The sequence below is a fragment of the Cryptosporidium hominis genome (genome assembly GCF_000006425.1).
Source record: "Cryptosporidium hominis TU502 chromosome 8 CHRO018135, whole genome shotgun sequence".
NCBI lineage: Eukaryota > Apicomplexa > Conoidasida > Eucoccidiorida > Cryptosporidiidae > Cryptosporidium > Cryptosporidium hominis.
In genome coordinates, this window is record NW_667439.1 from 17,347 (window position 1) to 35,145 (window position 17,799).

General features: G+C 32.1%; 12 protein-coding genes across 12 annotated transcripts; 5 read left to right on the forward strand and 7 right to left on the reverse strand.

The window, feature by feature from the left end:
- Window positions 1-584: 584 nt before the first annotated feature.
- On the reverse strand, window positions 585-1,868 carry Chro.80448 (helicase). The annotated part of the gene is made up of 1 exon (XM_662961.1): window positions 585-1,868. One exon carries the CDS (start codon window positions 1,866-1,868, stop codon window positions 585-587), a length of 1,284 nt encoding a protein of 427 aa, XP_668053.1.
- Window positions 1,869-2,376: 508 nt separating this feature from the next.
- Chro.80447 (hypothetical protein) lies at window positions 2,377-4,221 on the reverse strand. The annotated part of the gene is made up of 1 exon (XM_662962.1): window positions 2,377-4,221. One exon carries the CDS (start codon window positions 4,219-4,221, stop codon window positions 2,377-2,379), a length of 1,845 nt encoding a protein of 614 aa, XP_668054.1.
- A 402-nt stretch (window positions 4,222-4,623) lies between these two features.
- On the reverse strand, window positions 4,624-6,465 carry Chro.80446 (hypothetical protein). Its single annotated transcript, XM_662963.1, has 1 exon — window positions 4,624-6,465. One exon carries the CDS (start codon window positions 6,463-6,465, stop codon window positions 4,624-4,626), a length of 1,842 nt encoding a protein of 613 aa, XP_668055.1.
- Window positions 6,466-6,646: 181 nt separating this feature from the next.
- Window positions 6,647-8,095, forward strand: Chro.80445 (hypothetical protein). The annotated part of the gene is made up of 1 exon (XM_662964.1): window positions 6,647-8,095. One exon carries the CDS (start codon window positions 6,647-6,649, stop codon window positions 8,093-8,095), a length of 1,449 nt encoding a protein of 482 aa, XP_668056.1.
- A 150-nt stretch (window positions 8,096-8,245) lies between these two features.
- Chro.80444 (hypothetical protein) lies at window positions 8,246-10,336 on the reverse strand. Its single annotated transcript, XM_662965.1, has 1 exon — window positions 8,246-10,336. One exon carries the CDS (start codon window positions 10,334-10,336, stop codon window positions 8,246-8,248), a length of 2,091 nt encoding a protein of 696 aa, XP_668057.1.
- A 308-nt stretch (window positions 10,337-10,644) lies between these two features.
- Chro.80443 (hypothetical protein) lies at window positions 10,645-11,655 on the reverse strand. The annotated part of the gene is made up of 1 exon (XM_662966.1): window positions 10,645-11,655. The coding sequence occupies one exon, from the start codon at window positions 11,653-11,655 to the stop codon at window positions 10,645-10,647; it is 1,011 nt and encodes a 336-aa protein (XP_668058.1).
- Window positions 11,656-11,896: 241 nt separating this feature from the next.
- Chro.80442 (hypothetical protein) lies at window positions 11,897-12,517 on the forward strand. Its single annotated transcript, XM_662967.1, has 1 exon — window positions 11,897-12,517. One exon carries the CDS (start codon window positions 11,897-11,899, stop codon window positions 12,515-12,517), a length of 621 nt encoding a protein of 206 aa, XP_668059.1.
- A 194-nt stretch (window positions 12,518-12,711) lies between these two features.
- On the reverse strand, window positions 12,712-13,116 carry Chro.80441 (hypothetical protein). Its single annotated transcript, XM_662968.1, has 1 exon — window positions 12,712-13,116. The coding sequence occupies one exon, from the start codon at window positions 13,114-13,116 to the stop codon at window positions 12,712-12,714; it is 405 nt and encodes a 134-aa protein (XP_668060.1).
- Window positions 13,117-13,474: 358 nt separating this feature from the next.
- On the reverse strand, window positions 13,475-14,923 carry Chro.80440 (hypothetical protein). Its single annotated transcript, XM_662969.1, has 1 exon — window positions 13,475-14,923. The coding sequence occupies one exon, from the start codon at window positions 14,921-14,923 to the stop codon at window positions 13,475-13,477; it is 1,449 nt and encodes a 482-aa protein (XP_668061.1).
- Window positions 14,924-15,423: 500 nt separating this feature from the next.
- Chro.80439 (hypothetical protein) lies at window positions 15,424-16,272 on the forward strand. The annotated part of the gene is made up of 1 exon (XM_662970.1): window positions 15,424-16,272. The coding sequence occupies one exon, from the start codon at window positions 15,424-15,426 to the stop codon at window positions 16,270-16,272; it is 849 nt and encodes a 282-aa protein (XP_668062.1).
- A 583-nt stretch (window positions 16,273-16,855) lies between these two features.
- Chro.80438 (hypothetical protein) lies at window positions 16,856-17,176 on the forward strand. The annotated part of the gene is made up of 1 exon (XM_662971.1): window positions 16,856-17,176. The coding sequence occupies one exon, from the start codon at window positions 16,856-16,858 to the stop codon at window positions 17,174-17,176; it is 321 nt and encodes a 106-aa protein (XP_668063.1).
- A 366-nt stretch (window positions 17,177-17,542) lies between these two features.
- On the forward strand, window positions 17,543-17,782 carry Chro.80437 (hypothetical protein). The annotated part of the gene is made up of 1 exon (XM_662972.1): window positions 17,543-17,782. One exon carries the CDS (start codon window positions 17,543-17,545, stop codon window positions 17,780-17,782), a length of 240 nt encoding a protein of 79 aa, XP_668064.1.
- Window positions 17,783-17,799: the final 17 nt, after the last annotated feature.

Genomic DNA, 17,799 nt, shown 5'->3' on the forward strand with positions numbered 1-17,799 from the left:
CGGAAGCTGACTGATGCAAGGATAACTTAAATTAATCAAATGAAAATTTAAGGCAATCATTAAACTTTTAAGGCAAATCTGCTGGGTTGGACAAAACCCTTGACTACTTTAGTCATTGAGTTAACGCTACTCAAACGAGCTAGTTGTATTATTAAAAGAATATGCATTCATCATCTCTTTGATATTTCTCAGAATCTCTCAACATCTCTCTATATCTATAAACCTTCGTTTCACTATTTACTATTCTAAATATAATGTTTTACCATGACTTTGAAATTCTTTGAAGTCTTGGTAGTTATACAAGTAAAGGAGAATAGCATATTGGCACCGTGGGAAAATGTGATAGGTGAGATGCCACTCCCAAGCAGCAAATGGCCAAATATAGTTTGATTAATCAGTATTTAAGATGAATTGAGCCAGAATTGTGATATTTTCATCAGTAAATAGCACTATTTATTCAAATAAGCAAAAAAGTGATTTAACATATTGTTAAAAAAAAAAAAAAAATCACTTTAGAGATTATCTTCAGAGAGACTCAGTCCATGAGACTTATGCTGTGGAGTTGTCTACACTTAGTAAAAAGCTCATTGATTGATATATGAGGAAGTATCAATCTGATTTGGCATTTCAGCAATGTTGACTTCGAATCTACTCTGCACGTCGTTGAGTACTTGAGAGTCAGTTTGAGAAGAGACCATGGTAATTGCAAGACCTTTTGTACCAAATCTACCGGCTCTTCCGACTCTATGAAGATAAGAATCTGTATTCTCTGGCATATCGTAATTAATTACAATATTTACTCTTTCAATATCAATACCTCTTCCAAATAAGTCGGTTGCTACCATAATTCTTTTCTCAAAGTTTTTGAATTGTTGGTATCTTGAAATTCTTTCCTGCTGGCTAAGAGCTGCATGAATACAAATTGATGGAAAGCTACATTCTGTAAGAAGCTTATGGAGTGCTTGGGCTCTAGAAACACTCTTGACAAAGATAATCACCTGGTTAAACTCTAATTGGTCAAGTAAATCATTAAGCTTTCTATTTTTTTCAGATTCACCCAACTTTACATAGTATTGTAGTAAACCATGTAATGTCAATTTTGTCTCGTCATCAACGAAAATCTCAACAGGATTCTGCATAAACTTTCTGCATACATCTCTAATCTCCTTTGTCATTGTAGCACTGAACATCATTACCTGCTTCTTTCTTGGAGTACTCATGAAGATCTCTTGGACATCTTTTCTCATATCAAGAGACTCTAGACATTTGTCGCATTCATCCAAAACAAAATGAGCAATACCCTCAGTCACTAACTTCTTCTGTCTGATTAACGCAATTATTCTTCCAGGCGTACCAATCAAAATATTTGGTGTAGAGTTTGAAAGCATATCTATATCCTTTTGTATGGGGATGCCTCCATAAACTACCTGAGGCTTCACATTCTTGAGGTATTTTGAAAATCTATCAAACTCATTCTTCACCTGGAAAGCTAACTCCCTAGTATGTCCAATGCAAATGCATTCAACATTCTTACTCTCTTCATCAGGATTTAACTGCTGGAGGATCGACAATACAAAAACTGCTGTCTTTCCCATTCCCGATTTAGCTTGACATAAAATGTCAACACCTGTGATAGCATGGGGAATTGTCTCATGCTGCACCTCAGAAGGATGCTCAAACCCTGCATCACCTATGGCTCTAATTAATTCAGGCTTTAAGAAAAAGTCCCTGAATCCGGAGGCGTGAATAGCTACATAATTACCTCTACCCACCTTAGATCCCTCATCCGCTCTAGACTCCTCCTCAATTCTTGTTGTAGTCTCCTCCTCTTCATAGTCTACTAATTCCTCAGTATTTTGAACAGACATTCTAACAGCTTAATTTAATTATAAATACAACTAATGTACTTATTACTTTCTCTGGAATTTTTACGCCAAAAAAGTGGTCCGGTATTTGTGCCAGTCAAGATCTTCTATATTTTACTCAAATATTTATTATTTAATAATTAATGCTATTTAATTCATACTAGCTCATAGTTTAATTAACTTTATATTGCTTATATGTCTTTTATAGTTATTTATTTCATTTTCTATATTTATATATAAATATTAATTCATAAATACCTCCAAATAATTAACATTTAGGCGCCAACTCCTGTAATTATATTTCTCAAAAAATAAATAATGCATAAATATAGAGGGGTGAAAAATGGGGAGGTACCCGAAAAAAAAAAGAAGGAAATAGATCATTTAAAGATTTAAATTTGTTTTGTCCACAACTATAATTTATCTTCTTAGGAATTCAGAGATATCCATTGATTTATGAACATTTTTTAAAACCAAAAATATTAGTTTGATACGTGTATATTGTAATGCATCAATGAATATGGAAAACATGTTCATACACAGTATAAACGCCAGCAGTTAGTGCGCAAATTTCGTAGAATATAAGATAGCCAATAATTAGAATATTTGTAACTAGTGGCATTCTGTGCATCCAGATATTCGTATAAATATATAGTGGGTATAAAATGATGATGAAAGTATCGATAAATCCTGCAAAGAGCTCAACATACTGAGCAGCATTTTTTGCTGAAAGAGCAAAAAATATACAGAAGAGTAAAAATACAAATGTTGCAATGACTCTAAAGTAATTAGAGTTGATGAATTTGTTATTAAAGAATGATTTGATTGAAGAATGATTTTGCATATTTTTATTTACCTGTTTTTTCCCGTATTTAGAGGCATGTGATTTGGGACTATCGTCAAAGAGTGTAAAGTAAGAGCTGACACTATGCTGACTGTATCTACTTTTTTTTGTTTCCGAATTTCGATCGCACAAAATCATTGCTTCTTCAACTTCTTCAACCATCTCTTCAGCAAATCTATCAAGGAAGTATACGTTCAAAATTGAATCAATAAATGGGATTACATGCATTGGAATGACTACAAGCATTGTTAATGCAGATACAAATCTAGCAAGAGCAATAACTGAGTCAAGTGGAGAGTAATTCAAAGTTGGATTTGGAAGGAGTGCAGTGCCAAAACTAAAGTTTAGAACTGTTGAGAGAGATAGGCAAATAAATAACATCAATGCTGATGTTCCAATTGCAATAAAAATCCCCTTTTTGTAAGTTATATTTTTCACGGATGAAATAGCCTGAATACAAATTAAATGTGAGTAAAAGCAATAAATAGCATAGTTGAATACTTTAAAAGCCTGAAGAATCCCCATATGAGGTCCAATTTCATAATTCTCAGCAGGAGTTCCCATAACTCCATCAAAGGGGGAAATGAAGTATCTGTAAAGAACTGAAAGCAGAAAGATTATAAATGAAAATAGGGAAAGGAAGCCCAATTTTGCTATTTTGGAAATGTCTGGTTGATACGATGTATAAAATACCAGAATAAAGCAAAGGAAATTAAGAGCTACTTTATTGTTAATTGAGTCGATGAAAGAAATTATCCCTGAAGCGGAATTTGAATCTGCAAATTTGACAGAGAGGATATGTATCAACTGAATGAAAAGCTCCTCTACATAATCTGTGAACAGGATAAAGTATGTTGGTATACAATAGCCAATCAAAATAATTACTAGTGTATTTAATAACCTGGAATGAAAAATCAGTTTTTTCTTCAATTCCTGCCTGAAATCATCAAAGAGTAATGAATTGTTTATTAAAACATTTCTTACGCAGTCTAAGTCACTGACTGTACTTTCCATGTCTGATACGTCGTTCCAATTAGCATGTCCTTGATTACTTTTCTCGCTTGTAAAATTTAAAAGGGTGGCTTGATCCTCTTCTACAACAGTTTTACCTAACTTCTTGCGGCTTCCTACAGCTTTCTTACTAAGCTCCTTATTTCCAGTACTATGTTCATTATTGGATTCATTAGTAAAAGTGCCTTCTCCTTTTTCAGCTTTTGTATATGTACATCTTCTCTTCATGATTTGTCTCTTCTTTCTTATTACAGAGTATGCAACTGCTCTTGCTATCAGACTTGTCAAACTTTTTGCGTTAAGCTTCAATGCTGAAACAATTATTATAGACTCGGTTAAGGATCCACATAATGAAGCAAGGACCATAAAAATACTTCCAAGCGCAAGTCCTGCCTGCATAACTCCGTAACTGAGAATCAGCACTCCAGTTCCAATTGATGCTGAGCATACCAATGCAAAAGAAGAAATCAATGAGATTTCTCCATCTGTAGAGACTGCCATCCTATTGAAATTATCCTCAATTATTTAATAAATTTTATAGTTAAAAACGCAATTTGTAACTGCTATATTCTCATCTACCTTTCTTTCCAGATTTTTGAAAAGATTATTCAATAATATTCGCAATTTTTTAATTAAAAAATATTAGAATCGCAGCGGATTTTACTTGTATTTTATGGGTGCAATTTTTTTTTTATTTTTTGGTTTTTTTTTTCAATGCAATACCGGCATGCCGGTATGCTATTATCATTGGTAACGTGTCTCTTAGTGAAAAATTAAAGAAAAAAAATTTAAACAAAAATTGTATTCTACGGCATTATGTATAAAGTTTTTAACTAGTGTTTTATATTTATACACTGAGTTTTTACCTTTTTAAACATTTTTCTCATTGCAAGAATGTCAAAATTATACTGAATTTTTTATTTCTATTGAATCAGAATCAACAATGATTGCATTATATCCCATATAGTATCCATCGATCATGATCAGGAGCTTGTCTTTGGTTTCAGGGAAAAAATAAGAGCTTTTTGGAAAAAACCTAAGGGTTTTTGGTCTAATAATAAATCTTAACTTAACATTAGGATATTTTCTTTTTAGTGCTTGAATTGGAAACATTCCTCTAGATGAAGCGGTGACAAATTCCCAAGCTCTGTTAAATAGTTCAAACAATTGAGGAGGGTCTGGCCTAGAATAGTCATTTGTTCTGTGGAAAAAGTTTTTAATTCTTCTAAACATTTTACCAAAGTAATGTTCTTTTCCAAGTAGCTCAACGTATGATCCTGATAAGAAAATCTCTTCTCTATAATATGATCCAGTGATAAAGTCAATAACTATATCCTCTTCGTTAATTCCAGGCTTAATTTCTTTACACCTTTCTACAGCAGCTTCAATGTTTGCTTCTCCCCTCATTCCACCCCATACATAGTAGTCGTTATTAACTTTGATTGGCATATAAACCCCAGATACTGCATTGCTAGCCGTAGCAATATCTGCAAGTATAGAAGCGTCATCTTTAGTAATCTCTACCCATTCAATATCTGCTTCAGTAGAGTGACTATTTTTTTCTTTATCGATATTTCTGTTGTATATTTGGGAAAAAATATATTGAAGGCTCCAGTGAATAAGAGTTCCATCAAAAAACCTCGAAGCACTCACTAGAGCTTCCCTTTTCTTGTTCATAAACTTAAGCATAGAATCACTATAGAACTTTTTCCAACCTTTCATCGTACAAAAACTACCAATAGGTTTCTTCCCAAAATTAGTAAAGGTATGAAGAATGGTTGACCACCATCTTGTTGAATCTTGAGAAGTAGGAACTAAACAATTATCATTAATAACTTTTGGATTGGCTCTCATATAGATTTCATATAGATAATTGGTAAAGCTTAATTCATTTTCTATTCTTTTAGAATTTCCAGAATTATAAATTTCACTAATATTAATATCATTTGGGTTGGAATAGCATTTCTGTTTTTTCTTATTTCCTCCGAGATTAAACCAAAACTCAAGTTTAATGTCCTTATCATTATTTGGGCAAATAAGATCATCTTCTCTGCTGCTCGTATCATTGAAAAGAAACGTATTATTGAATAGTTTCTGTGCAGAGTTTGTTGTGCTAAGCAAACTTGAATCATTTTGGAATGAAGTATCAGTTCTATTACCACCTGGAACAAAGTGAGACGAAACTAAAGCATTAAATCCACCAGATGAAATTCCAGACACTATATCCCATCTTAGAGGAACGTTATTGTCAAAGAACTGAAATGCAAGGCCCTTAGCTACAGCTGCTGACCACATTCCTCTATTCCCATAGCCAGAAAAGCCTAAAATAAAACATTTAGAGTGATCATCTCCTGTTCCCATGCTTGAAAGCATAGCAGATCTGTTATTCTTAGCAAGGTATTCCATTTCTAAGTTCATTTTTGTTGGATAAATCTCATTATGAAATTCCAAGTATGGAGGCTGAGCCGCCTTGAGTAACTTTCTCTGCCATGATTTCTCAGAGTTTTCCCTACTCTTGCAAATATCATTGTCCTTACGAAATAAAAAGTTTATAGTCAAAGATTCAATACTGTTGTAAACATGGCGACACTGTTCTGTTGAAAGGAGCTCCGATTTCTTCAATGGGATGGATCCGGCGTAAAGGTTTAATTTACGTGCCAGATCATGATCCACAGATATTACGAACAAGATAATTAAGATGGATAGCGTCTTCCATCTATGCAAGTTCCATGCGTATTTACCCATAATTTGATTTCATAAAGAAGCTCTTTAATCCCCGTATTTCTTAATTTTTGTTCAGGTACCTATAATTATACATTATTAGATTCGCGCCTTAGCTTGAAAGGTTATTTTTTTTTGAACCAAGAATTTGACGGACTGAAGTAGCAAGTTTGACGGGATTGGATTCTATCAAGCCATTCAAGACATGAAAGTTGTATATCTAGTACTTCATATTTTTTTTATTCATCAGTTTGTTGCAACTGAAGCGTTCACATTTAGGAATCGAAAAGAAGATGTAAGACGCGAACTCTTTAGTAACTTTACTCAAGAAATTGAAAAGGCTCAATACCTCTTCGAGGAAATTGCTATTAGAAACAACAACAGCATGATCTTTAAGTTATTAACTTCTCGGAGTGATAAAGAAGGTTACTCTCCAAATATTATTGATTCAAATTTAAGCAGTTATCTAAATACTCCTTCTGAAATGATTTGTCAAATAAAAAATATTCCAGAGTTTTACTATAAATCCAAGGAAGATAAATGTTATGTTCTTTTGCTTTCTGGAGGAGCAAACAGAGGAGCCTGGCAAACAGGAGTTTTGAGAGGTTTATTGGGCCAGCATATCACCAAATACAACAATACTATTAGATGGGATGTAATAGGGGGTGTATCAATTGGAGGAATCTTAGCTCTTGCTGGATTATTCCATGAGCCTGGCGAAGAATTTTCTTATGTGAATAATTTGTGGAGTCTTTGGTCTAATATTAGACAGGACTATCTTTCTGATTGTACGCTTCCTATTTGGAAAAATATCCTTAAATTTGCTACTCACTATATAGGAGGCTTTTTTGGTTCAAAAAAGAAACTTAGAAATTCGATTTGCGACCATACTCCCTTATTTTTCTATTTAAATGATACTTTTGGTCACCAAATTGAACCTTATAAAAACAAAACATATGTAAAAATGAAACGAGAAATGGCTAATAATCATACATTGAAAATTAAAAGAAGAGAAGTGTTGGTATCAGCTGTGAGATATGAAGATGGTGAATATATTTCATGGAATTCTAGCTCCACAAAACTACCTGATTTAATTAATGCTACACTTGCCTCTACATCTGTGCCCGGTGCATTTTCACCTGTTTTAATAAATGGATCCCACTATATGGATGGTGGGGTTGTTATGAATATGAACATCGAACATTCAATTCAAGCTTGTTTCAAATTAGGTCTTGCGAAAAGACAAGAAGATGTAGTTATTGATGCAATTGAAACTTTCCCAGATACAGGACCAAAAGTTAGTGATGAAGAGTCTAACACTGAAAGCCAAGAAATTACTTTTACAAAGTTGTTGTCGAGAAGTTTTTCCATTCTTCACTCTCAAGTTAGAGGATTGAAGCTATTAAAGAATGTCTTATGTAAGTATCCAAGAATTAACTTGAGATATTATATCTCTCCAACTATTGAAGAATATAAACAATTTCCCAAAAATGCATTTGATGGAAACAATCTTACAGGTATTCTCCATATGTTGAGATCTGGTCTGCAGAAAGGTTGGAGCAACAACTTCACTAGTGTTAATGAGTGTATCTTTGATTCTCATGGCAATCCATCCAATATTTTGGGATCAGAACTTTTTTCAATCGATGAATGAGCTTTTTTAAATAAATTTTGATTTCAAGCTTTGTCTCAATATTTAAGTTGATTTTTAAAAATGAATTTAAGTTTACTAAATTTAATGTTATAAATTCTAATATTAATAAAAACGCCATCATAGCTTCAGCTCAAAGCCACAGCTTTTTTTTCAATATAAGCTGTGAATAGGGGAAAATAACATTCTCCAGTCAATAATATCAATTTCGAACAAGGGCTTGGATTTCACTTGAGAAAATAATTGATTCTTTAAATGATCACTTTGTAATATTCCGCTGGAATGGATTGAAGTCTCTAAGGGGTTAACTTCTTGTAATTTGTAATTATTTAGTATGAGAGAAAACTTGTTCATTAGCATTTTTATATAAGACCTAACATGTGTATCTATATGTAGTTCGTCTAGTATATCTATATCTTTCTCAAATGTTTTTTTTTCGAGTAGGAAGGCGTCGTTGAGCTGATTAATTATATGCTCACTACATATATGTAACCCATCGTGGTTAAGGAATTGTTTTAGTTTCAAACTCCAAATTAGTAGCTGAAACCTAAATAAAAGTGGATGAGTGATTAAAGGTGAAAAATTTGATTCCAATTCTGGAATAGGCCTTCCTAGCTGATCTGAATAAAAAGCTTTGACTTCTTTATTTTTCTTGCTCTTATTTGTTGGAGAAACACTAACACTAGATATACTAGGTGTTCTTTCAAACTCGACTTCTTTTTCCCTTAAATTCTTTTGTTGTTGAGAGAGCCACCGGTTTAACTCCAATATATCAGAAATTACTCCATAACATAAATCATCATTGCTTTCTCTGTCACTTAGTATCTGGGAAATGTTGTAACCAATATATATAAATTTGAGTGGAATCTTAAGATGACTGTTATTTGATGCAAGTGAAATAATTTTACTGGTAATTGAAATAGGAGATAGTTTTCTTAAGGTATCACAAAAGAAATCTTCATTTTTTACTCCTTCAGAGCTAGATAATTCAGAATTATCAATTGAAGTTATTAAATTGCAGGCATCATGTTTTATACTGCTAGTCCAGAGCAGTGAGTATAACACCCAGGAATCATTGAAAGAGGGATTCAAATTGATTGTTAATCTGGTAAACTTTAAAGAATATGTAAGAGAGAAGTGCTCAGTTGAAGATAGATGTAGCAGGCTAAGAATCCAAACAGGTTTGTAGTTTGCAGGATCAAGCAGAATGGATATAATTGAGAATTTGATTGCTTCTTTAACTAGCTCAGAAACAGAGTAGCCTTGATTCTCAAAGTGAAATGAAGTTACTGTTTCCTCAACCTGCTCATTCCCATCAATGATAGACTGATAAGTTATATACAGAACATAACCTGTCACTCCACAAAGAGTTGATAGCTCCCAATGCTCATTAGATTCAAAAAATGTTGAAATCGGGAGGTCTTCAATTCTGGTATTTTCCAATTGATCATAAAGTTCGGAGAGTTGAATGTTTCTGATAGAGCTAAAAAATTCCATATAGTTTTTTCGCCACCAAACCATTAAGTCTAAGTAACTTTTATCAATCTTCCAGAGGTTTCTCATCAAGTTCCTAATTTTGAAAAGCACGACTACAATAGATTCCTCCTTATCTGATAATCCTGTAAAATAACTAGAAAATTCAAAATTATTAGTTATTGATAATAATTGGTGATTAAATGAACGATTAGTAGATTCGATTAGTCTTTTTCTTACCAAGTAACAATCTTTTTGAATACTATTTGGGAATTCCACCAAGTAGTCAAACAATTGATCGGATAGCAGCTTATTATCTTGTAACAAAGCCAATTCAAATAAAAATATAATACATTCTTTTGTTCCAGGAGAACCCAAAAGTTCATGAATAACCTTAATTGGGAAACTCTTAATCGATTGCTCTCTTCCATATTCATTTTCTTCAACAATTCCACCGCACATTTCTTGAATAAAAAGTAAAAAAAGCCTTGTCGTAAATACTAAAAGTCTAAAATTTTGTCTATAGATCCTTTCCATTTCTTCTCTCTTTTGAGAAATTTTCTTACTTTTTTCTGAACTCGTACATAATTCTATAAGTTCGCTGTAAGTTGCTATTACTTTCTTAAATATCTTATTTATTGCTGGAATAACCATTTGCTGCAGCATCTCTAAATCCTTGTTAGACCTTTTAAACTCCTCATTCTCCAGATATGTCATTCCAAACCACTCCAAAAAAAGCTGCACAACCTTATCATAGTCTTCCTCTAACATGTTCAACTATATATTTATATTATTCCAATTATTTTTCAAGATTTTGCCTCACATTTTGGCGCCAACAGTTACTGTACCTTTAACCGTATTAATAAAAGTAGGGCAGTTTAACTTTACAAAGATATTTGATTCATGCTTTAAATTTTGACGATCTCTATTCAATAAATTCCCAAGTCTTTCTACAATCCAAAATATACTAAAAGTAAGTAAATCTATAAGGTGAAAATAAAATACCTTTGTTTAAAAAGAGCAATAAAACAAATTAGAATAAATAGGAACCTATCCTTACATATAATATGTAGTTTATTCTATAAGATAAACGTAGAAAATAATCTGACAAAAAGTATAAATATTGTGATAAGTAAAATACCAATGAGTAAATCGATTAAAGTTGCCACTCCTTCGAGAATATTTGAAGGCTTTTTTATAAGTAAAAAGCTCCAAGCAATGCTCTGCTGGGAAATCTTCGGAGGAAGTCTATTTGGAGGGATCTCAACAGTCCCTAAGTGTTGAGTTGGTGAAGAAGACCTTAAACTTGACTGACCCTCATTACCTAAGCTGGAGGATTCATCCTTATTTGTAATATCCAAACTACTTGATTCATATATATCTGATTTCTGGCTATTCTCAGTGTTATCGTATTCATCATCTTTATCTGAGATTTTTTCAGTTTCTTTATTCTTTTTTTTATCCTTTTCAACAGATTTTGATTCATTTATACAGTTATTAATGTGCTGGATTAATGGATTTTCACTATGAGTTAAAGATTCTTTAGAAGCAGTAGCTTGATCTTCGGGAGATAGACGAGAAAGAGCTTCCAAATTCGTTTCCTGACAAGTGTTACAATGCCAATTAACGCTATCTTTAGCCAACTTCTTCCTAATCTCAGGACTCCAATCTAAAGAATGTATTGCTCCTTCTCCTGGCGTTGGAAAGAAGGCGTGCAAAGCATCTAACATTGTTCTGATCCCCCAAGCAGGTTGCCAAAGTTCAGGGTGGTAATTGCTAGCACTAAGACATACTTTTTTCCCAACTTCGAAGCGACCATTTCCTGTTAGCATCATTAAAGATGGAGGCGAAAATGGATACGAGTGAGGCAATATAATTCTCCCATGATACATTCCTCCTTCAAACTCGGTTCCTGCCGGCCCTTTAATAGTAAAATGCCACTCATACGGTTCATCCATATTTATTGGAAACGCACACCAGTAAGAGCTAGGCTCTTTCTGTATTTCTCTATATTCTCGCAGAATTCTACTCAAGCATTGAACAGATGTAATTCCAGAACTGCCTACTCCCCTTGCTCCTGTTTGATGCATCTTAGGATCCAAGGAAAAATCGCTCTCTTTAATCCAATTGTACCTTCGAATCCCTTTAACTGTTCTCTCACTTGCAATAATATAAAATATTAGTATTTATAATTATATATGGTCCATAAATAATTACTAATTTATCCCCAGTTTCGGCGCCAATTATTTTTTCAAAATTTTAGCTTTTTGTAGTTTACCTTTTCAATTAAAATGGAAAATGAAGCATTATTCTCGGGATTAATAAACTTCAATGGGCCTAATTAGTCGTGAGATTAGGAGGCTTCTGTACAGTCCTTTAATTGATCTCTTAAGACTTATCGAAGTATGGTCGAAATATAGGTTGGAACTCCAAAAGTCAGTACAAAAATACTCTGCACTAAAAATAGAATCTGCATATTTAAATCAAAAGTCATGCCTATGTTTAAATATGTTTAGCTTGAATCAAAGTTATATTTCTGGAAGTGCTGAGGTTATTCAGGACCAACTAAATCATTCAAAAAATCTTGCAATAGAAAAAATGCAGGAAATTAGTCAAATACAAAGTGGGATTGATGAAATTTATTCTCGTCTTTCAAGTTTTACTGAAACATATAATGAAATGATTTATTTGAGCATTATTGGAGGTTCAAGCTCTGGGATTTCCGTCGATATTGTATTAGACTTTCTTTGTGAATGGAAAGAATGCATTGAATCTGACATAAAAGTTCAAAATAAAATATTCAACCTAATAGAGAAGCTTAAAAGTTATCATACACGAGATATCCAAGCATGCCTAAGTTACTTTCAATGCTCACCATACGGAGATATTTTAGAAGGCAAAGAAAATTATATAAATTTGAAAAAATGTCTAAGAGAATTCATCACACAATAGGTTAAAAAATATCTTATTCTAGAAATTTATTGTATTACTATTTAGGAAAAATAAAAGGTACAGGTAAAACTTTTTATCTACATTCTATATTGATGCTCTCCCTCTTCTTTTAACAGACTCTGGTATCACTGATAGTCTTCTCCTAAAACAGAAAAAATTAAAATTTGAAAAATTAAGTGTAAAATAATTAAAACTTACTTTCCTGATTCGAAACCGTCTCCAAATAGTTCTGCTAACACTGCAATACCAACCATACATATGACGATCACAGGGATTGTCGTATAAAGTACTTTGGGCTCAAAATAAGATAGATCCGATGCCTCCTTATCTTTTGCATCATCAGGTGAGTTAGAAGTTGATTTAAGTGGCAAAACCGATGCCAATGTATTCAATATGTTAGTATCTGTTGAATTTCCATCCAAAGGTATATTTAAGTTTGTTACCGGGGACTCCTTAGACTTTAATGAATCTTTGGTAGAGGTTTTTAAGTTGATAGAACTTTCTTGAATATGTATTGAGTTTTCAACATTCAAACCATATCCAACCTTAATATAAGAAATTTGTACCAAAAACAGTATTAATAATAATATTAATTTCATATTTATAATATTTCCTTTTACTTTCAAAAGCCGTAGAAATAAGTAATATTGTGCTAAATATATTAATAAAAAAGCAATAATGAAAACAATTCTGTGAGGAATAACTTGTTGGAAAATGAAGGAAAAAGTCTGGTTTTGAGTTATTAATATTTATATCTTTTTATCCAAGCATCAAAAATGATCGGAACATAAAAAGTTTCGAATCCAATTTTCTCTATATTCTAATTTGATAAACTCAGATGACAAATTTCTTTATAAATTAATGAAAGCTGCAATATCGTATTATATATATTCCCTAAACCCTTTTTAACACATGTCAACTGGGTATCGTGGAAGCGCCCATGCCTTCACGTCATGTCTAATGCATGAGAGGAAGATTTTTATTGTAAAAAAGTCTATAATTTTTATTAAAAATATTTTGTTCACAAACATAGCAATTTTTAAGGCAGAACGCTTCAAGTTTAATGCTCGGCTGTAGAACTGGAGAAATGTAGGCATTAAGCTCCGAAATATGCCAATGCTTCTTTTTGCGAAACAAAATTGAGAGCCTATTACGTGGGTCAATTGGAAGGGACGAACTGGGCAAGTAAATAATTGCATCATCCTCATGATTGTAATATGCTTGACCCGCAATTATATCGAACCTGATCCCCGTGTTATCTGGATGGTTTTCGATTAAAGGGAACCCATAGTAAAAGTCAGTTTCTACCTTGATATTTTTTTCGCCATCTAAATCTGATATTGCGTTTGTGTCATTATATTCGAATTCTAGTTCACTTAGTTCTAAAGGAATATAGTTTGAAAGAATGTTTTGAAATTCCTCAATGTAATCTCTTGCTTTCAGAACTTGATGTTTTTTTAAAATAGACGTAGCAAGAATTCCCTGTATTCTCTTATATGAAAAGTTAACTCTCATGCCGTCAATGTTTCTTAGAGACGCATGATCCTGTATTCGAGGAGAAGATAGAAGATTTTTAATGTTTTCCTCAACAAATTCATCGAAAACCAAATTTCCTAAATTGTTATCTGCAGGTACAACGATAATATGTTTGATCAATTGGATTAACGTTAAGTCAAAACTCAATGCATGCTTTAAAACGTTGTAATTAATGCTATTTTCCGAAGATTCCCCTAGAGATCCTAACTCTGAGAAAGATTCTCTAAGCAAGTATTTTACATCTTTAATATTCATATACCTGAAAGATTTATTCATTGACATCCCTTTTTGTAAAAGAGAGCTCAACAAAAATAACAAAATTTCGTTGTTAATTGAATACCAGTTTCCCTCTATATCACAGTACATCATGCTACTGTAATCAAATAAAAAATTATATAGCTCCATCAAACTTATCTGAGATGTGCTAAATAGCTTTTTAAAAGTCATTTCGGAGTGTGAATTATTAGTTAAATTTCTATGACTAGCTGTGTAATCCTCGAAAAGATTCATAATAGCAGGAATTTTAATCATAACTACAATGCTGTTCAAACTTCCAACTACTGAAAGTTTATTTACATTGTAGCTTTCATTGTTAGAAGAGTTCTCATCATTTTGCATCTCAATTAATTCTCCATTTTCAGATTCGATAGCTAAATATGTTACATTACTACTTTTCTCACGTCTAAGATAAAAGGTCTCGTCTTCTGTACAAATAACAGTTGGAACATTGCAATTCTCTCCATTGTTTTTCAGGCCCTTTAACCACAACTGTTTCCCATTTCTAAGGCTTTCCTCGCAATTTGGATCCAATTGTAAAAGAGACCAACCACTGGCTGCCTTTGAGTATAGAGTATGGAAATCTACCTCCATTTTAGGGTATATTATAAGTTTGATTCACTCTGCTTAGATAAAACAACATAAACCCTTGTTCATTATATTTTAACCTCACACCAATATTTAAATATTACTTTCCCACATTTAGCGCCAATAATTTTTTTTTAATATGAAAATGCTAGTTTGATTTAAAAAAGTAAATGTTTTTATAGCTGTTAAAAAGAAATTTATGATATGTTATTTCTGCTGCATAATAACCATTTAGCCTTGATTTTCACAATTGATTTTTTCATGCTTTTCTTTAAATTGAATTAACAGATAGTTGGCGCCTACAGGGTAACAAATTTTTATCTAAAATTTTTCAAATTGTCCGCTTAAAAAAAAGTCAATAATTACTGTCGAAAAGTAAATTCAGACGTATAGTATAAAATAACTTGTAAGATAGTAATAATAAAATTTTGGCATCTACTGAAAGTTTATACACAGGTAATAAGTAGTCTTAAAATATCTTTTAGTGATTCAGGTTCTAAAACAAAATGGATTATTATGATGATGAATTTTATGATAGGAAGAACCAAAGCGGCTCAGAAATAGACCAAGAAGAAACCCCAGATATAAGTGAATTTAGTAAAAATGATGGTAGATTGAGATTCAGAGCAAATTTTAATTTGCCTAAAAAATATGCTGGAGAGAAAATATCTCTATCTGATTTTAAAGAAATGAGGGACAGAGAAATTTCTATTAGAGATGAAAACTCCAAATTTGGGGAGGTTGCATATGATTATAGCATTAATGATATTACTGGATTTGACAATATTAATGAAGAATACTCCAATTTTAAGAATAATATTCAACTATCTGATTCTATTTCCAGAAAGGTTGATAAATATAAAGAGTTGGAAGCTAACTTTTCTATTGTGGATAATACTAAAATCATGGATAAAATGATATATGATAAAGAAAGAGGTGAAAATGTGAAAAATCAGCGTAAAATATGGTCAGATATACTTGCAATACGTATCTTCATTCAAAATGCTTTAAAGTTATGCAATCAGCTTCCTCCAACTGGATTAATTTCGTCATTAAACGAAGACTCTAAAACTAAGTTAAATGAAATTAGAAAGGAAATACTTGATCTAACATTAATGAATCAAGAATTACAAATGTATCTTAATCGTAAGAATAAAAGACTTTCTTCAACTATTTTGAACGATTCAGCAAAGTTTGGAATTTATTCACGACTCAATTCCAAATCTTCTAATAAAAGAATTAAAGCTGAGATGAAGTTTTGGGATAAATATAATCCAGTACTAGATAACACTTTCGAATGGTGTATAGATGTTTGTGATGAATGGAAGAAAAATACTCAAATTGAGGTAAGTTAAAAAATTGGTTTTTTTGTGTTAATGAATTTCAATACTAATCAAAAGATTCAATGTTTTTGTATTGAAGTTCAAATTTAAGTTTGATATTCCAAATTTGTTTTTCAATTGCCAAATTAATATTAGTTTATATTATTTATTTGGTTCAAAGTCATGAATAATTAAAGAAGTTTAATTATAACATGTTTTGAAATAAAGAGATTTAATATATAACTGTCAAATTATTTGGCCTTGCAATTTTGGATATACTGAACGCTTTTTGTTGAATCTCTCAACAATTGTTCGTGGTTTTCACGAATTACTCAAGTAGAGGTAATGTCAACCGATAGAATTTCCTGTTTCTTGATGGTGTTACACCACTACTATATCCGAATGAATAAAGTAATACTTTTTTACTTGCCTGTAAACTTCGACTAACTTTTTAAAATTTTAGGTTCAAAAAAACTTCAAAGTACTCAACCAGTCTCTAAGGGTTCAGCTAGAGCAAATATTATTGAATAAAGAACATGCACTAAATAAGTCACGTCCTAATGCTAATTCTCTAAACTTTATAGGAATCGATTTCTTGAGAGATAAAGTAGATCCAATGTTAATGTATGAAATGAGCAAGGACATTTACGATGACTCAGACTCATTTGTTTCATTACTCAAAGAAATTATTTCTTCAAAGTCAATTACTGATCCTAATTTAAACTCTGTTTCTTCATCACTACTCAGCAAGGGGAAAAAGACAGTTAACAACGTAGATAGAAGAGCTTCAAAGGGAAGAAAGATAAGATATGTTCCTATTCCCAAATTGGAAAATTTCATGGCTTCATCTCCATCTCTATATTCGAACTCCTACCTTCCAGGCGCAGATAATGAAGAATTTGTCGACTGCATAATGAAGTCATTATTACTAGCATAAACTATTGCCTAACTCCCTAAATAATTATAAAAGATAGCTTCATACTATATTTTACAATAGCTTATATTTAATTTATATATTTAATCTACTCTTAAAATTCAGTTTTTTTAAAAAAAAAAACATGTTCCAAAGTTCCATACCAGCTTGAGTCGCATGTTTTTACCGCCAAATGCTCACAAATTTTGGCCTAATTATTTTTAGACAAAATATAAATTATATTTGAACTAAATAAAATTCAAACTGGATGGAAATTGAATCAGTGATAATTTAAATTAATTAAAGATAAAAGAAGGTGTGGAAAAGAGACGATATTAAGTGTCAGGAACTAGCAAGACAAAGGTAATTAGAGTAGGAAAATTATATATAATGACGAACTCTCCATCTCCAAAGCACCAAACCCCACATTCTAATAGCCCAACTCACCATGGGCATACTATTAAAGAAGACCGTTTGGCCAAATATAGAAATGGAAGAGAGAAAGATTTAACAGTGACGAAATACAGACCATTAGAAGTGGTAAACTTTAATCCTCCAATAGATGCCATTAGACATGGATTTGGAGAGAATGGGATGAGATATATTTNCGGGAGATCTTCCTTTGGATGAATTGGAGGAAGGAAAGA